The sequence below is a fragment of the Gymnoscopelus braueri genome, assembly GCF_963280865.1.
Source record: "Gymnoscopelus braueri genome assembly, chromosome: 22".
Taxonomy (NCBI): Eukaryota; Metazoa; Chordata; class Actinopteri; order Myctophiformes; family Myctophidae; genus Gymnoscopelus; species Gymnoscopelus braueri.
The window spans coordinates 36,747,779-36,774,556 of NC_137624.1; the positions used below are offsets into that span (position 1 = coordinate 36,747,779).

Below are 26,778 nucleotides of genomic sequence, written 5' to 3' on the forward strand. Positions count from 1 at the left end.
GCCGAAGGGCATTCATCAACACCTTTATCTCAGGGAATGTATTCCATCGGGGCCAGGGGCTTGGTTTTAGTCCACCTTAATTGTCTCTGCACCTCCAATGGATGCATTTCAGCCAGGAGGGTTTGGTGATGGAGGGGGTTTAAAACCATGCTAAAAGAATCTCAATATAATTCGCTGGGATTTCCTGTTCTTCTACCCTGGCACTCAAAAGTAAAATTCCACTCCCCAGGTCAAAAGAGAAGATATAAATTCAAAAGAGCATCTGCTAATGCCCGTCTTGTGAAGGAACTGCTCCTCAGTTAGATGACTAAAGTAGTTGCTGTATAGTTGCACTCATTCTTTTTTCCGTAATACTTTTCATACAGTTATCTTTTTGGACAATCATTGTACATAATTCAGTTGTATTCTCTTTCTTGGTGTCATATAGAGGCGGCGCAAATAATGGCTGAAGGTAAGACAATACATCAAAGTCAAACTGTCTCTGTTGGGTGGAAACCTCATTATATCCAAAACTGTTGGACATTTGTTGGACATATAGTATAGCAGATAAATGTACATCTGCTACTTTTGATGCTTTTGTAATTGTGTGATGCATGCGTATGATCAAGTAGGGTGTTAATTTACGAAAAAACACAAAGAGTTAAAATATGTAGGTAGAGGTTTCTGCCCGACAGCAACGATATTAAGAATGATTTCTTAGTCAGCTGCTGCTTGTTATTATGTTGTGTTATGTCTTCTGGAAGAAAAAGCCTCGCTCGCTGCATACAAATTAAGGAAAAATCCTTAGACAGACTTAAGAAAATATAATTTATTTATTTTAAATGCTCATAATGTGCTCTGTGCTCATATGTGGGGGGTGAATTAAAAAAAAGCAAACGTTTCAGTCCTGGGACCTTCGTCAGTGCTATATTGCACTGACGAAGGTCCCAGGACCGAAACGTTAGCTTTTTTAAAATTCACCCAGACTTTAGCTTTTTACTTTTTACTAAGTATTTATGCATTGTGGTATTGATACTTTTACTTGAGTAAAAAAGCGAGTACTTCTTCCCCCACAGCCTGTGAATAATTTCCCATAGCAGAATTCTCATCAGAGCATGTGACTTGGGGGTCAATAAACCTTTTTTTCTTTTCTTTAGATTTAGTCTCTGCTTCTGCAGGTCCGGAATCGTCGGGGGGGCTGAGGATAGTCCTAGTGGGCAAGACTGGCTCAGGGAAGAGTGCGACAGGAACACAATCCTAGGAAGAAAGGACTTCCTAGTGGGCAGCAGTCCTCGTTCTGTGACCACCGAGTGCAGTAAACTGAGTGAGGAAGTGGATGGGACCTTGGTGCATGTCATTGATTCACCAGGCCTGTTTGACACAAGGCTAACCAATGAAGAGCTGAAGTAAAAAATAGACGACTGCATTGACCTGTCCCTCCCGGGGCCGCACGCCTTCCTGCTGGTGATAAGGCTAGGGGTGAGGTTCACCACGGAGGAACAGGATGCCGTCAAATGGATCGAGGAAAACTTTGGAAACGACGCCTCCATGTACAGCATTGTGCTGTTCACTTGCAAAGACCTATACAGTCCTGACGAGGCTAAGAAGGAGTCCAAGGAACTGGCGAGGATCATCAACAAGTGCGGAGGCCGGTGTTATGTGCTTGCACAGTTAAAACACCTCAGTTTAGCTCATAATATTATTGGGTCACTAATGGTTGTTTGTTTTTCAGTGTCTACTCTGTATTGCTGCTGTGTTCTGTGGCTGTCACTCATCTGTGATTGAGCTGGCTGCTCCGCCCCTGTCCCAGCTGTCCTTCATGAGGAATTAGGGTCCAGGACATAAAATGAGCTGTGGCCAGCTCTCATTATCTCCCCCAGCACCCCAGCAGAGCACAACAGTTATTTTGTTCCCCTGACTTTTGTATGTTCTTTCTTTCAGTTTCGATGGGCTGGCCGTAAGTATTATTTGGTATGAGTTTTCGTTATTGACTAGTTTAGTTTGTTATTTAGTTTTGGTAGTTTATGGGAGTCTGGTGAGACGACGAGCACATAGTGTTTGGCTCACCAGACTCCCCACTTTTTGAGTTTGGCCAGCCCATCACTTTACTTTGTTAGGAATTTAGTTAGGTTTTTGTTTCAAGTTCTGAGTCTTCCTAGTCTTATTCAACACTGTATTTCCTGGTGCATAAAATACTACGCACTTGCTGTTATCTGCTTTATGGTACAATAAACTTCCATCAAAGTGTGAAAAAACCTGACTATTTCCTTTTTATGTTGTGGTCCCTTGTGCGAGCGAGCCAAGGTTAAAGGGGCCGTAACATAATTGGGGGATCGTGCAAAATTTGGAATGTTGGTATGGTAAAGTAGGGAGGTTATCTGAAGGCGTGGTTTTTTGTTTGGTGGAACCGTAAATTGAAGTGTCTAGGTTATTTTTTTTTCTGGGTTGAGGTTTGTGAGGTAATTTGGTTTAATCATGGACTTTAAAATTGAGGACTTTGTGAGTGATCCTAGCATGGAAGTGTTTAATCGGTGTACCAAAGCGCAGTTAGGAGTAATTGCCGATCATTATAAAATCACTGTTAACCTATTAGAGAAAAAACAAGTGCTCAAACAAAAGGTGTGGGTGGGGTTAAGTGATAAAGGGGTGCTTCCTGATCCTACTCACAGTCCGGAATTTCCTAAACCTGTGGTTGAACAGCCTGGGGAGAATTTGGTTCGGGTGAAGGAAATAGAACTGGAAATTAAGCGCATTGAGTTGGAAGGGATAAAAGTGAGTGCGGGTGTTGAGAGAACCCGGATTGAGGAGGAGTGCAAGAAAGCCATCCGGTTGCGTGAGTTGGAGCTCAGTCAGGCTTCTCCTCAATCTGGGTTTGATGTGGGCAGAAACATTCGCATGGTTCCACCGTTTTTTGAGAAAGATGTTGACAAGTATTTCACAATGTTTGAACGGGTTGCAACATCGTTAAAGTGGCCTAAACCTCAGTGGACAATACTTTTGCAATGTGTATTGGTTGGGAAAGCCCAGGAAGCATACTCATCATTATCATTAGAGGATAGTCTTAAGTATGACATCGTAAAAGAGGCTATTCTGCGCACATATGAATTAGTCCCTGAGGCCTACCGACAAAAATGTAGAGGTTTTAGGAAGGATGATAACCAAACATATGTTGAATTCGCTCGGGAAAAAGAGTCTCTCTTTGATCGCTGGTGCGCATCAAAGGGTGTTAAGGATGTCGCTCAGATGAGATCCTTGATACTCATGGAGGAATTTAAGAACTGTCTTCCCGAGCGAATTACAACACATCTTAATGAGCAAAAGGTTTCTGACTTGGCTAGTGCAGCTGTGCTAGTAGAGGAATATGTGCTCCCTCATAGGGCTGTTGGGGAACAGCGGTACTCTGGTGGCAGACAGGGGGAGTTATACCAGAGAAAGTCTAAACCCTAAAGGTCAGGCCTCCAGGTTTTCTCCCTCTATGCCAGTAGAAGGCGGCAGTATTTGAAGGCATATGGATACTGTGCAACAGCAGAGTAAGGTTGAAACGGATGGGGGTGATAATGAGGGTCCTTCATGTTTTTACTGTAAAAAGAAAGGTCATATTGTGAGAACGTGCCCTTTTTTTAAGGAGAAGGAAGCGGCTAAAGCAGTAGTATTGTTGGGTAAGCAGCAAGTACCAGGAGCTTCTGGGTTGCTCGAAGAGGGTCATGGGGTTTTTGCTCCTTTCATTATGAAGGGTTTCGTATCAGTGGGGGATGGGCAGAAAATTCCCGTGAACATCTTAAGAGACACTGGTGCTAGCCAGTCTTATTTTAGAAAGTGTTTTACCGTTTTCGGAGAGGACGTGTACTGAGGTCAATGTACCACTATTGGGTATAGGGATGACAAATTTTGGGGTACCTGTGCATAGGGTTCACTTGGAGTCCGAATTAGTTTCCGGCCAGGTGGAGATGGGCACACGCCCTGAGCTCCCAATACATGGAGTAGCAGTCATTTTAGGTAACGATATAGCTGGCGGAAGGTTGTTGGTGACTCCTGAGGTAGTGCCATGGAAGTACTGCTGCTATCCAATAACAGTCTATTCCCAATAGTCCACTAAGACCTCCCACCAAGTTTGGGACCCATAGGACGCTCAGAACTGGAGATATTTACATAAAACCCCTCAGCCAATAGGAACAAAGAGGGGGTGTGGCCTCCAATAACCGTCTATTCCCAATAGTCCACTAAGACCTCCCACCAAGTTTGGGACCCATAGGACGCTCAGAACTGGAGATATTTACATAAAACCCCTCAGCCAATAGGAACAAAGAGGGGGCGTGGCCTCCAGTGGCAGCCTATTCCCATTAGTCCACTAAGACCTCCCACCAAGTTTGGAACCCATAGGACACTCAGAACCGGAGATATTTATATAAACCCCTCAGCCAATGGGAACACAGAGGGGGCGTGGCCTCCGATACCAGTCTATTCCCATTAGTCCACTAAGACCTCCCACCGAGTTTGGGACCCATAGGACACTCAGAACTGGAGAGAATTACATATAACCCCTCAGCTTATAGGAACTCAAAGGGGCGTGGCCTCCAGTGGCAGTCAATTATCATAGGTCCACTAAGACCCCCCACCGAGTTTGGGCCCCGTAAGACACTCAGAACCAGAGATATTTATATAAAACCCCTCAGCTAATGGGAACACAGTGGGGGCGTGGCCTCCAGCGGCAATCCATTCTCATTGGTCCACTAAGACCCCCCACCGAGTTTGGGCCCCGTAGGACACTCAGAACCGGAGATATTTACATAAAACCCCTCAGCCAATGGGAACACAGAGGGGGCGTGGCCTCCAATACCAGTCTATTCCCATTAGTCCACTAAGACCTCCCACCGAGTTTGGGCCCCGTAGGACGCACAGAACTGGTGATATTTACATAAAACCCCTCAGCTAATAGGAACAAAGAGGGGGCGTGGTCTCCAGTGGCAGTCTATTTCCATTAATCCACTAAGACATCCCACCAAGTTTGGGACCCATAGGACGCTCAGAACTGGAGATAAATACATAAAACCCCTCAGCCAATAGGAACACAGAGGGGCGTGGCCTCTAGAGGCAGTCAATTATCATTGGTCCACTAAGACCCCCCACCGAGTTTGGGCCCCGCAAGTCACTCAGAACCAGAGATATTTACATAAACCCCCTCAGCCAATGGGAACACAGAGGGGGCGTGGCCTCCAATAACAGTCTATTCCCATTAGTCCACTAAGACCTCCCACCAAGTTTGGGACCCATAGGACGCTCAGAACTGGAGATATTTACATAAAACCCCTCAGCCAATAGGAACAAAGAGGGGGCATGGCCTCCAATACCAGTCTATTCCCATTAGTCCACTAAGACCTCCCAACAAGTTTGGGACCCATAGGACGCCCGGAGATATTAACATAAAACCCCTCAGCCAATAGGAACACAGAGGGGGCGTGGTCTCCAATAACAATTTGTTCCTATTGGTCCCCAAAGACCTCACACCAAATCCGAGACCTAAAGCATGCTCAGAACTAGAGTTATTCCCAATAAACCCTCAACCAATAGGAAAAGAGGGAGGAAGACCAGTGGTTGAGTGTCTCATCTCTTATAGCTGGAACAGTCTTTGTTGCAACAAAGACTGTCCCAGTATAAGAGATGAGACACTCACCCACTCCAACCGTCTTCACTGCAACAAAGACTGTTCCAGCATGTGTGTGTGTGTGTGTGTGTGTGTGTGTGTGTGTGTGTGTGTGTGTGTGTGTGTGTGTGTGTGTGTGTGTGTGTGTGTGTGTGTGTGTGTGTGTGTGTGTGTGTGTAACCCGATCGCCAGAGGAAACGTTCTCTTTGAACGTTTTTGAAATTCCGTGCATAGACAACTGGAAAACCCGCATCTCCCCCATTGTGACTAAACCATTTCGGAGGCGCGCAGTCTCAAGGGAATTGTCGCCACGTAAGGGGCCAGCGAGCTAAAGCGAGCGAGTTGCCGCCCCGAACGTTGCGACATTCCCTTGTGCCTACTCAGCGCCGTTTGAGTTATGTACCGATAGGCACAGAATCGTAAATTTTGTTGTGGGGACTGCTGTGCTTCCGGGTTTTTCCAGGTTGCGACTGGTTACGCCCACCGTGGGACTCGCCGTACATATGCACGGAATTTCGGGGTTTCTAGGCGACTATGCATGGAATGACATGCACTGGATCCGTGCAATGTATACTAATTCTCTGGCGATCAGGCGTGTGTGTGTGTGTGTGTGTGTGTGTGTGTGTGTGTGTGTGTGTGTGTGTGTGTGTGTGTGTGTGTGTGTGTGTGTGTGTGTGTGTGTGTGTGTGTGTGTGTGTGTGTGTGTGTGTGTGTGTGTGTGTGTGTGTGTGTGTGTGTGTGTGTGTGTGTGTGTGTGTGTGTGTGTGTGTGTGTGTCTCTATTTCTCTATTTCTCTCTCTCTCTCTCTGTCTCTCTCTCTGTCTGTCTCTATCTCTCTCTCTGTCTCTCTCTCTCTGTCTCTCTATCTCTGTCTCTCTATGTCTGTCTGTTGGTAAAAAATAATTGGCTACTCTAAATGTAAACAATAAATAAATAATAATTCACAAAAGGAAGATTATATCATGTATTTATCAACAATCTATCATCATCTACACATTAAGACATGTTGAATCACACTTCTGTTGTCAGTGCTTTTATACTTTCACCATAATTCACACAATGAAGATTTAAAATGTTAAAATAGGAAGTTAAATATTGTAAGCAGAACTCAGGCTTATGACTAATGGTAGATTGAACTGCATGGTTTTACTACCACCTTGTGGATAAAGACGTTAACTACAGTCTGGGGCATTATGGTATAGCAGTGGTTCTCAAAGTGATCCATGGGGTCCTTGGAAGGGGGTCCCCGGGGGTCCCCAGCTAAATGTGTTTATATAGTAGTAGCACAATCAGTTTAACCACTTTAACCTGTGACTCTTTACTTAGTCTGCGACTCGTTGTGGGCTTGTAGATCTGCTATTTTTGGCGACTGCTCCCCCAGAATGGGGACGCTATAGGGTTCATGTGGTTCAAGAAAAGAAAAGAAAGTTCATCACACAAAGGTAAGTCCTCTTTAGCAAGTCTGAGGACCACCTGTTGAAGACCCCTGCCCTAGTAGTAGCAGCAGGAGCAGCAGCAGCATAGTAGTCAGTGGTGGAAAAAGTACTCAAATGTTTTATTTAAGTAAAAGTATCAATACTGCAATGTAGAAGTACTCTGTTACAAGTAAAAGTCTGGAATTCAAAATGTACTTGAGTAAAAGTACAAAAGTATTGGTATCAAAATGTACCTAAAGTACCAAAAGTAAAAGTACTAAAATGTTTGAAAAATAGTACTTAGTTACTTCACACCACTGGTAGTAGTAAGCAGGGATGAGCTGTAGGGGGTGGGTGCTATGGGGGGTCGGCGACCCCTTAGTTCTGGCGCTGGCTGGGGGGCTGGGAGCTCCACATGCACGCGCGAGCCTCTCAAGGTTCGCGCCGTCAGCGGCAAGCCGTTCTCAATAGCGTCTACCTGGCTGCTTTGCATAACATTAGGCTACTCGAAAAAAGCCATGGACTTGAATTGAATGTGTACATTCCTCTCACAATGAGAGACAGTCTCTGCACTGCAGAATGTGAAGGGGATCCTTAGAAGAGGACCCAGTTCTCTGAGACAAGACAAAGACAAGTTGTCTGATTATTTTAAGTACTTATGTGTGGGTGAGTCTATGTAAAGGGCTTTTATATAAAACTAAAAGGAAAATAAAATAATTAATTAATTGAAAAAAAAATAAAAACAACAAATTAACCATGCAACTAAATAATAAGATATCATTCATTACATTAAAAATCACATGTTGAATACAGTATTTCAACTAGCACTGAGCTGATTGGGTATGTGCACATGCAGCGTGCACGTGCGCGTGCACGTGACGTCAGAAAATATAGCCCCCCTAGTTCAAAAATCCACAGCTCATCACTGGTAGTAAGAGTGGTGGGTGGTGGTAGGCATAGAATTTATATTTTTTTATTTGACGGACTCGTCAAGTCCTCAGTAATGCCTGTCTATGACCAGTAGATGGCAGTACAGTCACATTGAAGAATGTTGCAAGGCCATGAAGCGGTTGAAAGCTGGTTGATATGGCACAGATATGGTATCTGTTTAGGGCTTTGACAGTGTGAGCACTCCTTCTTATCTTAAACTATTCTACGAATCGGACAAAAATCTATTGATCTATGAATACGAATATTTAGAAAGCGTATGCTTTTAGATGGGAAAACATATTCAATGCAGGATTGTAAAAAACTGTAAAAAAAAAAAAAAAAGAGAGAGAGATGCGTGTATTGTAGACTACAGTAAATGCAAGGTTGAACATCCTTATCCTTATCCTTATCCTTAACACTTTGATGCGTTTCTAAACATGAAAAGGGATTGAGGGCTATTTTCTGTGGTAGCCTACACCACCCACAATCCCTCTTCTGATCCCAATTGTCACATTTGTGCTTTGTAGTACAAATCCTCTCTTGCAAAAATTTGCTATTACTAGTGTTGTGTATTTATTCAATAGATAGATAGATAGATAGATAGATCAGGCTGGATAGATAGATAGATAGATAGATAAATAGATAGAGGGTTAATGTATCCATTTGTCAGAGTTTACATGAACACATTTTACTATGTGTATATGATCCTGCTGCTGCTGTAATAACTCACATTACTGTAAGGAAGTGACACAACATTATACAGTGTGTTGAGCGTTGCAGTGAGTTATGACGCATTTTGTGAATCGTATTCTGATCTCATTTTGTTTTTTCTGTCTTTTCATTTCCGTCCTGTTCTTTTATCTCCTCTTTTCTCATCACCATCTTTCTTCTTCCAGAGGAAAATGAGTCATTTCACGATTGGGCTGGGCAATACAGTATATGGAAATGGTGATATGAGATGATATGGAAATTGATGTCTTTTCCTGTTTTTTTACTTATAAAGGTGGTTCTCAAAACATTTTCTTGTCAAGGGCCCCCAAATTAATATGTTTTTGGCCGTGGACCCCCATCTGAAAATATTCTGTGCCAGGGACCCCCCTACAAGATTTGTGTTGTTAAAATGTTTCAAAAAATATGCCCAAATGCTTAAATATTTTTATTTGAGAGCTTGTAGGCTATTCTCAAATAACCGATGTTTGTATATATGTAAAAAATTAAACAATATTATTATTATTATATTATTGCCACAATATCAATATCGAGGCATTTATCAAAAACATCCTGATATTTGATTTTGTCCGTATCACCCCCCCAACCCTATTTCAAAGCTATTCGTAATGTCTCATTTAGACACAGTCATATGAAAGGTTTAAATCAGGTTTTAACCCCCAACATCCGTATTCTTTACGTTCACCACAGTTTAGTGTGTGTGTGTGTGTGTGTGTGTGTGTGTGTGTGTGTGTGTGTGTGTGTGTGTGTGTGTGTGTGTGTGTGTGTGTGCATGCGTGCGTGCGTGCGTGCGTGCGTGCGTGTGTGTGTGTGTGTGTGTGAGAGAGAGAGCGAGAGAGAGGCTATTGTTTCTAAGTGAGCATGCCTGCGGTCCATTACTAAAGCATCATTAAAGGGATATTTCACTTTCAAAAAAACTTTTGCTCATTTTATCGTCTACTCAGGCTTTTGTGAGCCCCCCAGACCGTTTTTAAGTTGCTTGATTCATTATTTAGACATTTGATATTCATTTTATCAGACACGCCCCCTTCCTATACAAACCAAACCCATTAACTTCAAACTTCATTTTTAACCCGTTAGATTCGTCAAAAACACCCGTCCTTGGTTCTGCTAACTCACCCTGCCCGAGGGGGGCCGTGTTTTTTCGATAACTTTTTTCAATTATTTTTAATATTTTTTTGGGAAAATGAAAAAAAATTAAATACATTAAAAAAATAAAATAAAATAAATGAAAAAAGTAATCGAAAAAACACGGCCCCCTCACGTATTAGGGGGGCAGGGTGAGTCAGCAGAACCAAGGACGGATTAAACGGGTTAAAAATGGAGTTTGAAGTTATAATGGGTTTGTATAGGAAGGGGGCGTGTCTGATAAAATGATTATCAAATATCGAAATACTAAATCTAGCAACTTAAAAACGGTCTGGGGGGCTCTCAAAAGCCTGAGTAGACGATAAAATGACCAAAAGTTTTTTTGAAAGTGAAATATCCCTTTAACCCTCTAAGACCCAGTGATCCCTTTTGGAAACAATTATATTTTATAAAGAAAGATGTTTAAATCTTTTTTTTTTCTGTTATTTTTTCACCTCTAAATGCTCATTGGGTCCTATTGTTTAGTCTTACAATGCCATTGGCCAGGATATTTGCATATAAATACCCCCCACAGAGCCAGGAATCATCACAACTTGAAAAATCTCTGTTGGAACAGATCTCTTTTTTCTCTGGAAGATATTCCTCACAAAAACGTAAGTAATATGCCTGTAATATTTTTTTTGTTGAACATTACAATGTCTAGAACATGTACATATGTTATTATTGTGAAATATATGTCCCAAATTAGAAATTAAAGCATGATTCATACTTGTGTCTTTTTGGAATCGTTGGGCCCTCTTGGTTGCAAAAAATACAAGGGCAGGCCTAATGTTCACCTGCTACTGTTCAGCCTTATATATAGTTTTCACAATAGATTTAAACAGTTATATGTGTATTTCCCCCACTTTGCATTACTATATATATATATATATATATATATATATATATATATATATATATATATATATATATATATATATGAGAGAGAGAAACAGTGAGAGAGAGTAGGCTATATGTGCATTTTTACTTTAATTTCTAATTTCCAATGATATTTGTAACCACTGTTTTAACAGTCAGAACCATACAAGCTGGTTCCTTTGTTCACAAAAACTGAATTGTTTGCTTTGAGCAGTAAGCCTCAGAAAATGTCCACCCAAACTTTCTCTCTCCCCCTAAACAATACATATTCAACCATAGTTTAACCAATATATTCCCTTGTTATTTCTCAGTATGTTTAGTAGTATTTGCTTTCGATACTACAAGGACAGTGGGACCACTTTGGTACTTGTTGGGGGTTGTGGGGGTTGTTCATTATTCATTCAAGGTGTGGTGGGTACTTAGGGGCAATGGAATGATGCCCACTTAGCGGCAATCATCATCACACAATAGGTTTGCCAGACAGTATTGTATGACTTGTATGACTACTAAATGTACTAATGGTCTTTATTTCATTTCAGAATGCCACAACAACAGAAAGGGCCTCGCTTCTCAGCAAGGGATGTTCTGGTTATCGTGATGAACGGAGAGAGTGATGTTGACATAGACATCAATGAGACTGATGAAGAGTCAGATGAAGAGGACTGTGGCATGGGGTCCAAAGAAAACCAACCACCCAGTGAACCACCCAGTGAACCCACTGACCGCCCAGCAGACATTCAGCCGCCCCAACTGACCAAACCCGCTCAGCGCCGTGATTCAAGATATCAGTGGCTGAAAAAGGACTTCATCAGCCCTAATACAGACTTTTCTGGCCCACCTCTGACCTCTGAAGATATGAGTTCTCTCCAAACACCACTGCAGTACTTCCGCCAGTTTGTGTCCAAAGACATGATTGACTCTCTCACAACGAACACAAACATTTACAGCCTTCAAACAAAAGGAACATCAGTCAACACAAGTCCAAAAGAAATTGAGCAAATGTTGGGGATGTATCTGAGAATGGGCCTTTCTCCAATGAATGGATGCCGGATGTACTGGGAAGCAGACACACGAAACACGGCTGTAGCTGATGTGATGCCACGCAACCGATTTCAGTCTTTGTTGACCTCGTTACATCTGGTTGACAACTTGACCGTGCCAGAGAAGGACAAGAAGGACAAACTCTGGAAACTCCGACCATGGCTGTTGTTCTTTTAATAAAATTGATTTAAAAATATGGCTTATTGGTGTTATTATTCATAATGTATACTGTTCTGAGGCCAAATATTATTAATAATTGATCTGAGGCCAAATAATAAACCATATAAATGAATCCTTAAGTTGTTTTAGTGAAGTAATTACACATTTGCCATGTTATCCTTAAAAATGGCCTATAGGAAATTTTGCTACCTGATGGACCCAACGTTTCCATATGGAAACATTTGCATAAAAACTTACCAAAACATAAAAAATAAAAAAACATTATATTTTCCTCTCCTAAGTACTCCTACAAGACCATCTGAAAGGTTTTAATTTTTTTTTTGCAAGTAGAAATATATCCGGGTCTTACAGGGTTAAGCTGCTGTTCCTTCCTCATGGTTTGGCCTTGGTCCTAATAATCAATACTCCTGAGACACACTGCTCCACACAGCAGTTAAGTGTTTCCCAAACACATTAATACCATATCCTCTCTCTCTCTCTGTACATAAACTTTCTGGAAGCCTAACTCAAAGTACTGTAGATAATGGTGCTATTGACTATATCGCTTTGGATAAAAGCGTCTGCTAAATGACTGTAATGTAATGTAATGTGAGAAACTCACAGTCTACTGGGGTGGTCCGCCCCCAGTTCAAATGGATCAAACCATTGAGCAGGATATATGGGGGTGCGCAGAATCAAACCCTTAAGAAAGCGATGTGTTTGTGTGAATTGTTTTAAAAGTGGATTACTATATATGTTACATTACGTGCGAGTGAGTTGATATTAAGTCCTTTGTCGTTCTGGTGGGTGGTGGAGAGGCCAGGAGGTCGGGGGGGGGGGGGGGGGGGGGCGGTCTGGGAGAGCCAGGCAACTGGCTCTGTGCTGTCCTTGGCTTCAAAAGCTAGGCGCCACTGCCCCTACACTACTACTCTCCTCAGTTAGATAACTGAAGTAGTTGCTAGTTGCACTCATTCTCTTTCGTGGACACATTTTGGACGATCACTGTACATAAAGACTGTAATTTTTTTTTTGGTGTCATAGAGAGGCAGCGCAAATAATGGCTGAAGGTAAGACAATACATCTAAGTCAAACTGTCTCTGTCGGGTGGAACCTGTCCAAAACTGTTACTTTTCAGGATTCAAATAAAACATTTGCAAAAGTATCAGATAAGTGTACATCTACTTTTGATACGTTTGTGTGACGCTGCGTATGATCAAGTAGGGCGTTAATTTACGAAAAAACAAAAAAGGTAAAATATATAGGTAAGAGGTTTAATTTTGCTGGGGACCCCCTGATACCCCCCAAGGACCCACTTTGAGAACCAATGGTTTTGGGAACAGCTTGGTCCCCTTACACAAGCAAGTTCCTCTCTTATCTTATCTTTGTGTATAAAGGGGATTTATCTTTGTTTGTGATCTAGGTAATAAAGGCAATGTTTTGGGTATTACCTCACACTGTGTGGGATAGGGGGAACGGATATTTCCGTCCGGGGAGATATATAGACGGATCTTTGGGGAGGTTACACCAGTTCCAATGTGGAGACTGATATGGAGGGAATGTTTTGATCAACAAAGAGAGTTTAATGAAATTCCTGTCTCTGTGTCTCATTGCCACCACGTCTGAAACTCTAACTTAAGTATCCTTCAGGATTAAACTTGTATATAATAGTCAATTCACCTTTATTTTTTCTTTTGATTTTGTCTCTGCTTGTGCAGGTCCGGATTTGAAAGAGCTGACGATAGTCCTGGTGGGCAAGACTGGCTCAGGGAAGAGTGCGTCAGGGAACACCATCCTAGGGGAAAGAAATGCCTTCCTGGTGGGCAGCGATTCTGTGTCTGTGACTTCTGAGTGTAATAAAAAGAGTGGGGAAGTGGATGGGACCTTGGTGCATGTCATTGATTCACCAGGCCTGTTTGACACAAGACTAAGCAATATAGACCTGAAGTCAAAGATTGCAGACTGCATTACGATGTCCGTCCCGGGGCCGCACGCCTTCCTGCTGGTGATAAGGCTAGGGGTGAGGTTCACCACGGAGGAGCAGGATGCCGTCAAATGGATCGAGGAAAACTTTGGAAACCACGCCTCCATGTACAGCATTGTGCTGTTCACGTGCAAAGACCTACGCAGTCCTGACAAGGCTAAGAAGGAGTCCAAGGAACTGGGGATGATCATCAACAATTGTGGAGGCCGGTACCATTCCTTCAACAACCTCGACGAGCACGACCGCGATCAGGTCACAAAACTCATCGCCATGATCAAGACGATGGTAGAGAACAATGGCGGGAAGCACTACACCAACGAGATGTACGAGGCGGCTCAGCAGAAGCTGCGGGAGCAGGCGGAGCAGAGGATACGGGAGGAGGAGGAGGAAGAAGAGAGGAAAAGGCATAGGTGGCGAGAGGAGGATAGAGAGAAGGATAATCAGGAGAGTGTTAGAAGACTCCGCTGCTTCGCGGGGGCACTCGCGGCGTTTGGGTCTGTGCTAATTGGAATTGGAATTGGTATTGCAGCGCTACTCTCAGCGTTAGCCGAGTCTGTAGGAACACCATTGATCCTAGTGGGACTTCTGTGTTTCATAGTTGCTATCTGTATGTGTACCGGGGTACCGGTACCGGGGTGTTGTAAGTCCAAAATGGCAACGGTAACGGCAATGTCAATGGCATCAAATTCAAAAGTGTAATTAGAATCATTGCAACAATTAACACCTTAAAAGTGGTGTGTGTGTGTGTGTGTGTGTGTGTGTGTGTTTAAAGATTTATCATGAACTGCTTTTACCATGGAACACACATCTTGAGTGATTTTGGTAGCCTACCTGAACACAGATTTGGTCATTAAACGACGAATAATGATTTCTAATAAACAGTGTTTGCTTGTATGTATTGATCGTCTTGCGTATGTTTCTCAGGAGCTGATTCTGTAATAATATTTCTGCGTAGACAGTGTTTCACATATTGTATTGAAATGAATAAAACTGATTACTCAATGTATTTGTTCCATTATTATTATTATTATTATTATTATTATTATTATTATTATTAATATTCAACTCTTACCGGCTCCTGTAAATCCATATGCTACACATTAATTAATTAATTAATTATAATCTTAGCCATTTCACTTAGACACTGTCACATGATAGTAGCCGTTGGCCACACAGGAAAAGAGGAATGACTTTCTCCTGACTTTCTCCTGAATGTCACAGTGATGGCTTTGCAATTAGATGGGTTTAGTGACATTTGACTACTGTGGACCCAACAGTCGAGCTTGTCAAGGACATGCAGCCTGGGGAGACATTACTTTGTCATGGTCAAACACTTATCAACATACAAGTCTACCCAGGAATGTAAGCCCATGGTGTAAAGTAACTAAGTACATTTACTCAAGTACTGTACTTATGAGGTATTTTTTACTTTACTGGAGTATTTCCAATTTTCAATTATTTTAATTCTACTCCACTACATCTCAGAGGCAAATATTGTACTTTTACTCCAATGCAATTATTTGAAAACTTTCAGGGGTCATCAACATGTCCGTACACGGAGAAACGTGTCCGTGGCAAGACATGTCTATGTCCGTGGCACATTTTTTATTTTGAAATAAAATGTTGTTCATTATAATGTAAAAATGTGTTTGAATGACTTTGGTGACTTGTAAAGTAACATGCTCATTAACATGTTGCAGGAGATTTGTAGTATTGCACATGTGAAGACAACAAGACAGCTAGAAGAAATGATTTTTCCCCCCTCTTTTTTATTCTTTTGTTGCACAGTGTTATTTTTTTTGCTGTTTATTTTGTAATGATATTTGAACTGTGGTGCCACTATATATGCCTATGAATTAAATACCAAGGCCCTCATTGGAAACAAGTCCGCAAGGACTTTTATGAACGGACCTGTTAGACAAAGTATTTTAAATGTAACTGTGCTGTTTTACATTTTTTTTGCCTAATAAAATATTCAATCAATCAATCAAAACAATTGCTAATAGCTGCCTCAATTCTGTGAAAATATAGCAAAATGTGCTTTCAATCCTTTGTTGGAGAAAAAACTTTTTTTCTTCCCTTTTTTAAGACAATGGATTCATGGAGTGTAGCCTATGTGGTGTGGTCAGACAATTAAATAATTAAAGTCAACGGCATGCAAGGGACCACAGTGAAAAAATGGTGCAGAAAAAGATTTCCGGAGGGAGGGGTTTACCAGGCTACCTCAAGTAACCCTGTCCTTTGAAAAGCTAACAATCTCTATAATACCGTATAGGTATAGCCATATTATGCATAATACGCACCCAATCACCTTTGCAGCTAAGTGGCCCTTTTGCGATGGAAGCACTGTCTGTACTGATGAGACTTCTTTAATGTCTCTCATTTGTATCTCCTTTTGTTTGTTGGTTTGTTTGTTACTCAATTTTGATCAGTATTCTATACCACTCTTATCTCATTGTTGTCTAAGTCATATGTATCTGTAGTCTCTACTGATTAGACTCAATTATTATTATCCAAAATAATTAGGATACAATATTTTTGGTGGTTAAGTGGCTCAGTAGTTAAAGCAGACATACTATTGTTTTAAAATGTGCAGCACATTGGAATAGACCCTTCGACACATTAGGAGTCCATTAGTATACATTTAGGGCTAGGCCAATGTGTTTTTGGTCAAATTATTATTTTGCATGTCCGTGGCAAAAATGAAATATTAATGAAAATGTCCATCACGGGCTGCCATGGTGATGACAAGCCATGCAGAGAGGCCAGAAGGTAGAGTACGTGGGTATTGATATACATGGTATTTTGTTGTAAAAACTCATACAAAAATACATACATACATAGAAAAAAGTGAGGTTTGCCATAGCCACATTGGTCAGCACATCAAGTAATTTCTGAACTACATTTAGCTCAGAAATGACTTGATGTGCATATTCTTACTCACAGTCACAGGGTGATATTTTACTAGACGCCCATACAATAAATTAAACCGCCAACATTCAAAATGTTCAAGTATTCAGTACATTTGTAAATGTTCTGTGTCTTTTCTTCAGTAGAACATTAGTCAAAACATTTGTCACGTTGGACAGCATGGATGATAAAGCCTTTCCAGCTGTTTTCAGAACGGTGAAAGTTTTGAAACACTTTATTGTCCATTACGTTGAGACACACAGGAATTAGTTTTGGTCAAGGTGCAAGAAACAGGTGAAACAGGAAGAAACGGATGAAACAGGCCATAAACTACTCAAGTAAAAGTATCAATATTGCAATGCAAAAATACTCTGTTACAAGTACACGTCCGGTATTCAGAATTTACTTGAGTAAAGGTACAAAAGTATTGGCATCAAAATGTACTTAAAGTACCATAAGTAAAAGTACTCATTATGCAGAAATCTTCCATTTCATGTTTTCAAAATGTATCATTTGAAAATAGCCGATCAACAAGCTCACAACGCGTCGCGATGCGTCGTGTTGTGAGCTTGTAGATCGGATATTTTCAAATAGCCACGTTTTGTAATAACAATCAAAATCTACAAAGTAACTAGTAACTTAAGTTTTCAAATAATTGTAGTGGAGTAAAAGTATAATATTTGCCTCTGAGATTAGAATGAAAAGTATTGAGAATTGGAAATACTCCACTAAAGTAAAAAAATACCTCAAAATAGTACTTACGTACAGGACTTGAGTAATGTACTTAGTTACTTTACACCACTGAATGTAATGAAACAATGTACAAATCAGTCATTTCATATTTCCCACTACAACCCCCAGCCAAATCATACCCGTGGTTAAAGTGGGCTAGCCAGTGTTTGATTCTGCCTATGCTTTTCAATGGGAACAGAGCAGTAAACTGTGCAATGGCAACATATTTTTGGGTTAGACCAGATACTGTAAACATCATTCCTGAACAATTTTCTTTAAAGATGTATTTAATTAGAACCAAAATTAATCAATCATATCGGTGAATTATTTTGTAGCATGACAGGATCTGTCGAAAGTCAAATGAAATAGTTTAGTCATCCAAAGTGGTACAGCGATTCTGAGAAGCTGTGTAGAAATATACGTATTAGAAGTACTAGACAACCAACATCATTGTGAGTGAAACACTACAAAATAAATACAAAAGTCGGTATGCATGAAATATTTTGTACAAATACAAAATAACTTGTTTTTCTATAGTCACATCAGAAACAGTATGTCTCCCATCTTATTTAAGAGACTATAGAAAAACAGCTAACAGAACAGTTCAGCGAGCATACTGAAAATAGTACTGTTAAAAGCAACTCTGCCAGCTTAAAATCACTGTCATGTTGAGATTTTCCCCAACTATATGTACTCTTTTAGTTGATTGTCTTGTTGTATTATTCATTAGCATCCTTCTCCTTATATATCCCTACGAGTGCATTCATCCTTTTCACTCCATTTCTCTATTATTTCCATTCTTTGCTACTGCCGGACAGCAAATCAGTCTGTAAATCAATCATTTTGATAAACCCCGCCTAGGGTCAAAGTTTTTAACCACATGTTGGTGTTATTTTCCCCCTGTATAATAGATGAAATGAAAAAACAAAGTACAGTTTGAGTCTGATATGTTATATTAAAGCCCCCTGAGTCCTCAACTAAAACAATAGATAATCCACAACGTGACATCATCACCATCATATGGACGTGCTGATAACATGACAGATCAGAGTGTTGCTACACAATCATGTAGATAGAAAAAGCTTGTAATATGCCGGGAACGCATTTGTGTAACCAGTATATTTTATACTTTGGCTATTCAAAAAAAGCAGAGATACAAGCTCATAGCCGCGCTATGAGCTTGTAGATCTGCAATTTTTTTTCTATCGTGCAAATCTGTGCAAATCTTTGAATATATATATTCTTTAAAGCAAACATTTTTAACTCAAATCTTTGCTCCTGGGGGGTCCCTGGAACAACATATTTTGAGATGGGGGTCCGCAGCTAAATACATTTAATTTTGTATTTTTTTTTGGTACATTTGTGGAATCCCCAGAAGCAAAGATTTGAGTTAAAAATGTTTGCTTTAGAAAAATATATATTCAAAGATTTGCAAAAAAGAAACATGATTTTTCCAAAAAATAGCAGATCAACAAGCTCATAGCACGGCACTCTAGTGCCGGCGCTATGAGCTTGTAGCTCTGCTATTTTTGAATAGCCAAAGTATAAAATAATGGTTAAAGTGGTTCAAATCTAAAATGACAGATGCTTTCCCGGTCTTCATGGGTTAAAGACATGACATCATCATCATCATCATGTCTAACTACATTGTGTCAGACTAACACTGACCTTCCCTGGCAACACCTTGATAGGGACGGTATGACCCGTGTAAATGTAGGGAAAGAGTGTGTCAGCGAAAGTGTGTGTGAAGGTGTGTAGGTGAGTGTGAGTATCGGAATCAGAGAACGACAGCTTTCCTCCTTTCCAGTCTAGCTGGATTCTGATCCTCCTGGGCTTCTGCTTCACCGGGAGATCAACAGGTGACCCCGGTTTGGACGATCCTGGTCTGGAGGACCACGCCGTGTACTGACCTTTACCTAAGCGTATTGTCCAGAATTTACCCCCCCTGACACCCTTCCTCTGGCAAGACTCGGCTACCACGCCCAGGTCCCAGTGGATGTTGTCTCCCACCTCCACGTCCCAGCTGTGAGTCCCCGAGTTAAAGCCCTCGGAGCCCAGGACACAGTGCCAGTGGTCGAACCTCTCCGGGTTGTCAGGAAGCTGCTGCGTTTTTCCACGACTCACGCTGGTCAGCTCGTCGGACAGGATCAGTTGTGAACGGGCAGTGTTGGGGTCCAGAATGAAAGGAGTGTAGGAGACGATGTGCTTCATCTTGTCCCACACTCTGTAGGACAGGTTACCCAGGTGTTTGACCTCGTCTATCAGTGCTCCTGAGACAGGCTGTGTCTGCATGCTGTGGCTGCGGTTGATGGGGCTGACGTGTAACACACACATCTGGTATTGCTGCAGGAACACAGTGTGTTCAGCTCTCATCGCCTTCTCTACGTCTCGGACTGCGTGTGAGATGTATGCGAGGTCTTTGTTCAGAGCCTCGATCTTCTCCTTCATCATCTGACTCTTCTGCTGCTCTTCCTGCCTCAGTGCAGCAACGCTAGCATCCTCTTCCTCCTGCAAAAACTGACGAAGCTTCTTAAACCGTTCCTTGATCTTCCTCTCCGTGTGCCGGGCCTGGACCTTAATGTGTTGTGCCGTTTGCTCACATTCTGTTTTAAATGTATTAAAGTCTGTCAGTTTCTTCTGTAAAGGTGTCAGTTTTTTCTGGATTTCCTTCTTGTAATCCAGTGCCGCTTCATCGATGGGTCTGAAACCGTGGTTGGTGTGTTTTTGTGAATGGAGACACACAACGCACACCGGCTCTTTACATTTCTGACAGAAGAGCTTTAATTTCTCGCCGTGCAGACTGCAGAGATCCTCCGGAACCACCGCTGAGGCCCTCTGATGATGTCTCAGCTGTATGAAGGCCTCACACAGGTTCTTCAGGACCAGGTTACAGGGCGGGCGGTTGACTTCGATTTTCTTACAAACTGGACATTCCTTTTGCTCCTTCTCTCTCCACCATTTCTGCAGACAGACTTTGCAGAAGCTGTGGCTACACGCCAGGACAACAGGATCTTTAAAGATATCACAACACACAGGACAGGAGAAATCATCTTCTGAGAGACCCAGCTTGGAAGCCATTGTGTCTCTTGAGTAAAGCAACAACCAACACTCTGCTGTTCCAAGACAGGAAATCGGTCAGTCGGTGACTTGGTGGTGGCAACAACAACACTCCCTGCTCTAGATAGAATGTTCCCTGAAGTTTACTTTCACTTTGAATCCTGGTTGTTATTAAAGTCCATTCAGCTGAGCTGTCAGAGTCAGCAGCAGGTTCCAGTGTGGGTCAGTATTCTCTCCTGTAGCTGTGGTGTGGAAAGACAGTCTGTCCTCCCTCACTGGAAGCTAGTTTGGTCGGAAAGACTCTGAAGGTGAATCTCAGCGTGTCCACGGCAGAATAACAACAACCTCTCTGTTTCCTGGTTCTTCTCACACGAGTTTGTCAAGGGGCGGGACTATGACAGACCGGTTACACAACACACACACACACACACACACACACACACACACGCACTAAATCTAATTCACGCATACGCTAATTGAAACTACATCTGCGTCACTTCTTGGAAAGTTGGAAATAATAATTTCAGATGTGACGTGTTGCTGTCTTTTTTCTTCTGGCAGTCGCTACTTTTATTTGTTTCATCATAGCTGTGGGTGTTTGTTTGTGTGCGTGTGCGTGTGCGTGTGTGTGTGTGTGTGTGTGTGTGTGTGTGTGTGTGTGTGTGTGTGTGTGTGTGGGGGGGGGTGGGTCGTTTTAGTTCGTGCGTTTAGTGCGTTGTCATGGTCATGGAGCCTTTCATAAGATGCAGTACCTTCATTCAACACATGATGGTAGCAGAGGGCTATAATCATTCTTAGTGGATCCAGAGTCCGACTATAGTCAGACTAGACCGCTGTTTCCCAAACAGGTCGCCAAGGACCCCTTAGCTGAGCCTGAGAGAGAGATGAAGCAGGGACCCCCACTACATATTGTATACAATTGTGTTTCAGATTAAACTTCATTTCATAGACAGCTTCATAGACTTGTTTGACAGCATAGTCATCATCAGTGTATTTTCTGAAATGTCAAACTCTCAGTACTTAGTAAACTTGACCTTATAGAGGGTTGGTACCTTAGGCTCTGTACTTGGTCTGCTCTTTTTCCATCACACACCAAACCTCTACCACCACAACAGCAGTGCGTTGTGTTGTGAGCTTGTAGATCTGCTATTTTTGGCTGATGTTCCGCTCAGAAAATAGGGATGCTAAATTGTTCAAGCTAGGGTTCAAGTGGTTAATGTAAATAAAAGAAAAAGTTCCTATCACACAAAGATTTGGAGACCCCCTGTAGTAACTCTGAGGACCCCCGGGCCCCTAGGGGTCCCAGACCCACTGTTGAAGACCCATGTATAGAGCAGGGGTTTTCAACTGATTGTGAACCAGGGACCACCACCCTGACTAAGAATCAACCTGCAGGGACCGCCGTTGTGTTGAGAGGGGATATGGGCTAAGATTAGTTTCTCAACCAATGGTCCACGGACTACTAGTGGTCCATGGCATAATTAGGCCTGCAGGTGGTGCATGGGAAAATGTTTTAAAATGTAAATAAACATAAATAAAATACATTTGTTAAATGTATTAAAATATTTTTATATAATATTTAATAAGTTCATCAAATGTCAGATTTATTTTTAATTAATAGGCATGCTCTGGGAGAAAATGCTTGAAATCAAATAATGACTGTTACAGTAAGGGCTTGATTTAATTCGTAGCACAATATACGTGCAATAAATGATATCAAGCCCAGGCATTTTCAACGGACCACCTGTTGAAAATCTCTGTACTAGAGCATCAATGCTGAGGTACTGAGCATAGCTCCAGTCAGCCAGGAGAAGAGGATGGTGTTGAACACACACAAAACACACATCAGACACATCAGAGATAACTCAATTCAAGATATAGGCCTAAAGGACAGAGCAGGAGGCGTTGATGTGGTGTAACGCCAGTATTCTTGCTTATTATTGTGGCTATAGCCAGCTAAAAGCTCCTATAATCTGTTAAGTGGAGCGTTGGCCAGTTACTGTAGCTCATAAGCTAGCCTGACCATTACAAATGATAATATTAAAACAACAAGCTTTTCCTTTTGTAGGAGGGAAAGCCTTTTGGACACAGACAGGGGTGAACTCCTGGCAGAGCTAGATCATAGGGTGGATTTGTTTTCGCCACCTGGTTTTGCTTAATCCTTGAAGTGTGCATTTTACGATTCTGACAGGTAACAGGCTGAAATTATGTCCCATATGAGGTTCATTTTAACCCTTTATTACACACATCCTGAACCCAAACCCGAAAAGACTCGGCGAGTCTCACTGGGAAATGGGAATAGCCTACATGACTACTTTATTTTAGTGTAACTCTAACGCGCACTGCTCGGTATGGGTTAAATAAATTAATATACAAACGTATTCCATTCATGGTGATGTGATTGGTATCATAATATGTCATTCATGTAGGCTACACGCCTACGTGACAAAATCAGACGTGAGATTTATCAAAGCTCCGACCTAATGTACGCCAGGATTGGCTGTGTAGGATCCTTTGATAAATGTGACTTCGACGTTGGTGTACGGCCGAATATATGGAAAAATATAAGCCCGTTTTTACGCTCCGTTGATAAATGAGGGCCACTGTGTACCGATTTGCGTGATATTTGGAGTTATAATCAAAAAATGTGTTTGACAAAAATAGGCCTCCTGGTGCCGCTATAACAGGCTGATCTGAAACATTCCGCTGCGATTGGGCCAACGGTGCCGGAGATTAGCTGCTCACAGACAGACGGACTGACACACGGACGGACGGACAGGATGCAAAACATAGTCTCGGCCTGGCAGAGACAACAAAAAATTGAAGACATTCCACAAATACTTGTCTTTAAGTGGTTCTTGAAAATGTCCACAGAGGCTGCAGCTCTGTCGAAGGGCATTCTTCAACACCTTTAACACTCTCAGGGAATGTATTCCATCGGGGCCAGGGGCTTGGTTTTAGTCCTCCTTAATTGTCTCTGCACAGTGCACCCCCCATGGATGCATTTCAGCCAGGAGTGTTTGGTGATGGAGGGGATTAAAACCATGCTAAAAGAATCACAATAGAATTTGCTGGTATTTCCTGTTCTTCTACCCTGGCACTCAAAAGTAAAATTCCACTCCCCAGGTCAAATGAGAAGATATAAATTCAAAAGAGCATCTGCTAATGCCCGTCTTGTGAAGGAACTGCTCCTCAGTTAGATATCTAAAGTAGTTGCTAGTTGCACTCATTCTTTTTTCGTAATACTTTTCATACAGTTATCTTTTTGGACAATCATTGTACATAATTCCGTATTTTCTCTTTCTTGGTGTCATATGGAGGCGGTGCAAATAATGGCTGAAGGTAAGACAATACATCAAAGTCAAACTGTCTCTGTCGGGTGGAAACCTCATTATATCCAAAACTGTTGGACATTTGTTGGACATATAGTATAGCAGATAAACGTACATTTGCTACTTTTGATGCTTTTGTAATTGTGTGATGCATGCGTATAATCAAGTAGGGTGTTAATTTACGAGAAAACACAAAAAGTTAAAATATGTAGGTAGAGTTTTCTATATAAAGAATGTAGTCAGCTGCTGCTTGTTATTATGTTGTGTTATGTCTTCTGGAAGAAAAAGCCTCACTCGCTGCATAAAAATTAAGGAAAAATCCTTAGAAAAATCACATTATGATCATTTTAAATGATTATAATGTGCTCTGTGCTCATAGTGAGGGGTGAATTAAAAAAAAATCTAACGTTTCAGTCCTGGGACCTTCGTCAGTGCTATATTGCACTGAGGTCCCAGTACCGAAACGTTAGCTTTTTTTTAATTCACCCAGACTTTTGCTTTTTACTTCATTTATACATTGTGGTATTGATACTTTTACTTGAGTAAAAAAGCGAGTACTTCTTCCCCCACTGCCTGTGAGCTCACGTATTAATCTTAACATGAAGTGTCTCCGACTCATTTGCCTCAACAATTGCTAACTGAATTGAATCAAAATTCCTCGACACCTCTCAGAGCAAAGAAAAAACAACAACAACAAAAGAGAACTCTTTTTTGACGGTCAGACAGGTATTGTCAGACAGGTATTGTCTATCTGGCTGTGAATAATTTCCCATAGCAGAATTCTCATCAGAGCATGTGATGTTAAACTTTTTTTTCTTTTCTTTAGATTTAGTCTCTGTTTCTGCAGGTCCGGAATCGTCGGGAGGGCTGAGGATAGTCCTGGTGGGCAAGACTGGCTCAGGGAAGAGTGCGACAGGGAACACAATCCTAGGAAGAAAGGACTTCCTAGTGGGCAGCAGTCCTCGTTCTGTGACCACTGAGTGCAGTAAACTGAGTGAGGAAGTGGATGGGACCTTGGTGCATGTCATTGATTCACCAGGCCTGTTTGACACAAGGCTAACCAATGAAGAGCTGAAGTCAAAAATAGACGACTGCATTGACCTGTCCCTCCCGGGGCCGCACGCCTTCCTGCTGGTGATAAGGCTAGGGGTGAGGTTCACCACGGAGGAGCAGGATGCCGTCAAATGGATCGAGGAAAACTTTGGAAACGACGCCTCCATGTACAGCATTGTGCTGTTCACGTGCAAAGACCTATACAGTCCTGACAAGGCTAAGAAGGAGTCCAAGGAACTGGCGAGGATCATCAACAAGTGCGGAGGCCGGTACCATGCCTTCAACAACCTCGACGAGGACGACCGCGATCAGGCCAAAGAACTCATCGCCATGATCAAGACGATGGTGGAGGAAAATGGCGGGATGCACTACACCGACAAGATGTACAAGGAGGCTCAGCGGGAGCTGCAAGAGCTGGAGGAGCAGAGGATACAGGAGGAGGAGGAGAAGGAAGAGGAGAAAAGGCAAAGGTGGCTAGAGGAGGAGAGAGAGAAGGAAAAGCAGAGGAGTGTTAGAAGAAACACGGTACTCGCGACGATAGCGGTTGGGTTTATGCTAGTGTTTGCCGGAATTTCTATTGCATCGGGAGCAGGCACAATGGTAGCCCTGGCTTTAGGAGCACCAGCAATCCTACTGGGACTTGTTTGTGGCATAGTTGCTATCTGTATGTGGAACGGGGTGTGTTGTAAGCCCAAAATGGCAACGGCAATGGCAATGGCATCAAATTCAATAGTATAAATAGAATTGTGTGTGTGTGTGTGTGTGTGTGTGTGTGTGTGTGTGTGTGTGTGTGTGTGTGTGTGTGTGAGTGAGTGAGTGAGTGAGTGAGTGAGTGAGTGAGTGAGTGAGTGAGTGAGTGTGTGTGTGTGTGTGTGTTTAAAGATTTATCATGAACTGCTTTTATCATGGAACACACATCTTGAGTGGTTTTGATAGCCCACTTGAACACAGATTTGGTCATTACACGACAAGTAATGATTTCTAATAAACCGTGTTTGTTTGTATGTATTGATCGTCTTGCAAATGTTTCTCAGGAGCTGATTCTGTAATTATATTTCTGCTTAGTTCACAGTGTTTCGCATGTTGTATTGGATTGAATGATGGGATTCCATGGCATGTTATGCTGTAAGGAAATGTGGGGTTACAAAATTGAAATTAAACGTCTAGGTGGAGCATCTAAGATACACTTTGTACACGTTGGAATGACTTATGAAAGCTGCAAAGCCGATGTTTACATTTCTTAGTTGTGCATTTTGTGTAAATAATGTAAATTTATACTATGTGTTGGGTTGGGCCTATAGGTCATGATGTCACAGAATCATGTCCTGGTCTGGTTGGTGTGATGACTGTAGCCACACACAGGTCACAGACAATCACTGAGAGACACTCCTACAGAAGATTGTGATTGTCTCACACCTGTGAACAGGAATGGGTGTATATATATATATGAGAAGATGTTGGTATCATTGCTGTAAGACACTCTTGATGAAGGTCCAGTGGGACCGAAACGTCTGTCAATTTAAATAAAAGAGGCTGCCTGAGCAAGAGCAGTGTGCGGGACTTTTTGTTCACGAGAATATCTTTTCATGTTTGCTTCAGTTTTCACTGTCAGGACAGTGGAAAATGAGAGGCCCAAGCACTGTTGCATGGCTCACACCACCTCTGAGCTCTGCCCGGCCGGTAGCCCAGTTGGAGTGTCAGTCTTGGTACCGTACACAGCCAGAGACAAAGCTACACAACCAGGGCAACAGGGCCGACCTGACGCCCAGCTAAGCGTTCCATTGCGACAGTAACTTCCTCCCACATAAAACT

The 26,778-nt window shown here is 42.1% G+C and overlaps 2 protein-coding genes across 2 annotated transcripts; one reads left to right on the forward strand and one right to left on the reverse strand.

The window, feature by feature from the left end:
• Nucleotides 1-441: 441 nt before the first annotated feature.
• On the forward strand, nucleotides 442-26,759 carry LOC308078993 (GTPase IMAP family member 8-like; the record flags this gene model as incomplete). The annotated part of the gene is made up of 9 exons (XM_080420331.1): nucleotides 442-451; nucleotides 1,397-1,619; nucleotides 2,649-2,827; nucleotides 13,617-14,402; nucleotides 19,306-19,426; nucleotides 19,492-19,660; nucleotides 19,755-19,923; nucleotides 24,761-25,630; nucleotides 26,566-26,759. The coding sequence occupies 9 exons, from the start codon at nucleotides 442-444 to the stop codon at nucleotides 26,757-26,759; spliced, it is 2,721 nt and encodes a 906-aa protein (XP_080276457.1).
• LOC308077821 (E3 ubiquitin-protein ligase TRIM39-like) lies at nucleotides 17,186-20,918 on the reverse strand. Its single transcript, XM_080418777.1, has one exon. The coding sequence runs from the start codon at nucleotides 20,600-20,602 to the stop codon at nucleotides 19,163-19,165; it is 1,440 nt and encodes a 479-aa protein (XP_080274903.1). The 5' UTR covers nucleotides 20,603-20,918; the 3' UTR covers nucleotides 17,186-19,162.
• Nucleotides 26,760-26,778: the final 19 nt, after the last annotated feature.

Excerpts from the sequence above, each read along its gene's own strand:
- LOC308077821 (XM_080418777.1), bottom strand. The coding sequence starts at position 20,602 with ATGGCTTCCAAGCTGGGTCTCTCAGAAGATGATTTCTCCTGTCCTGTG.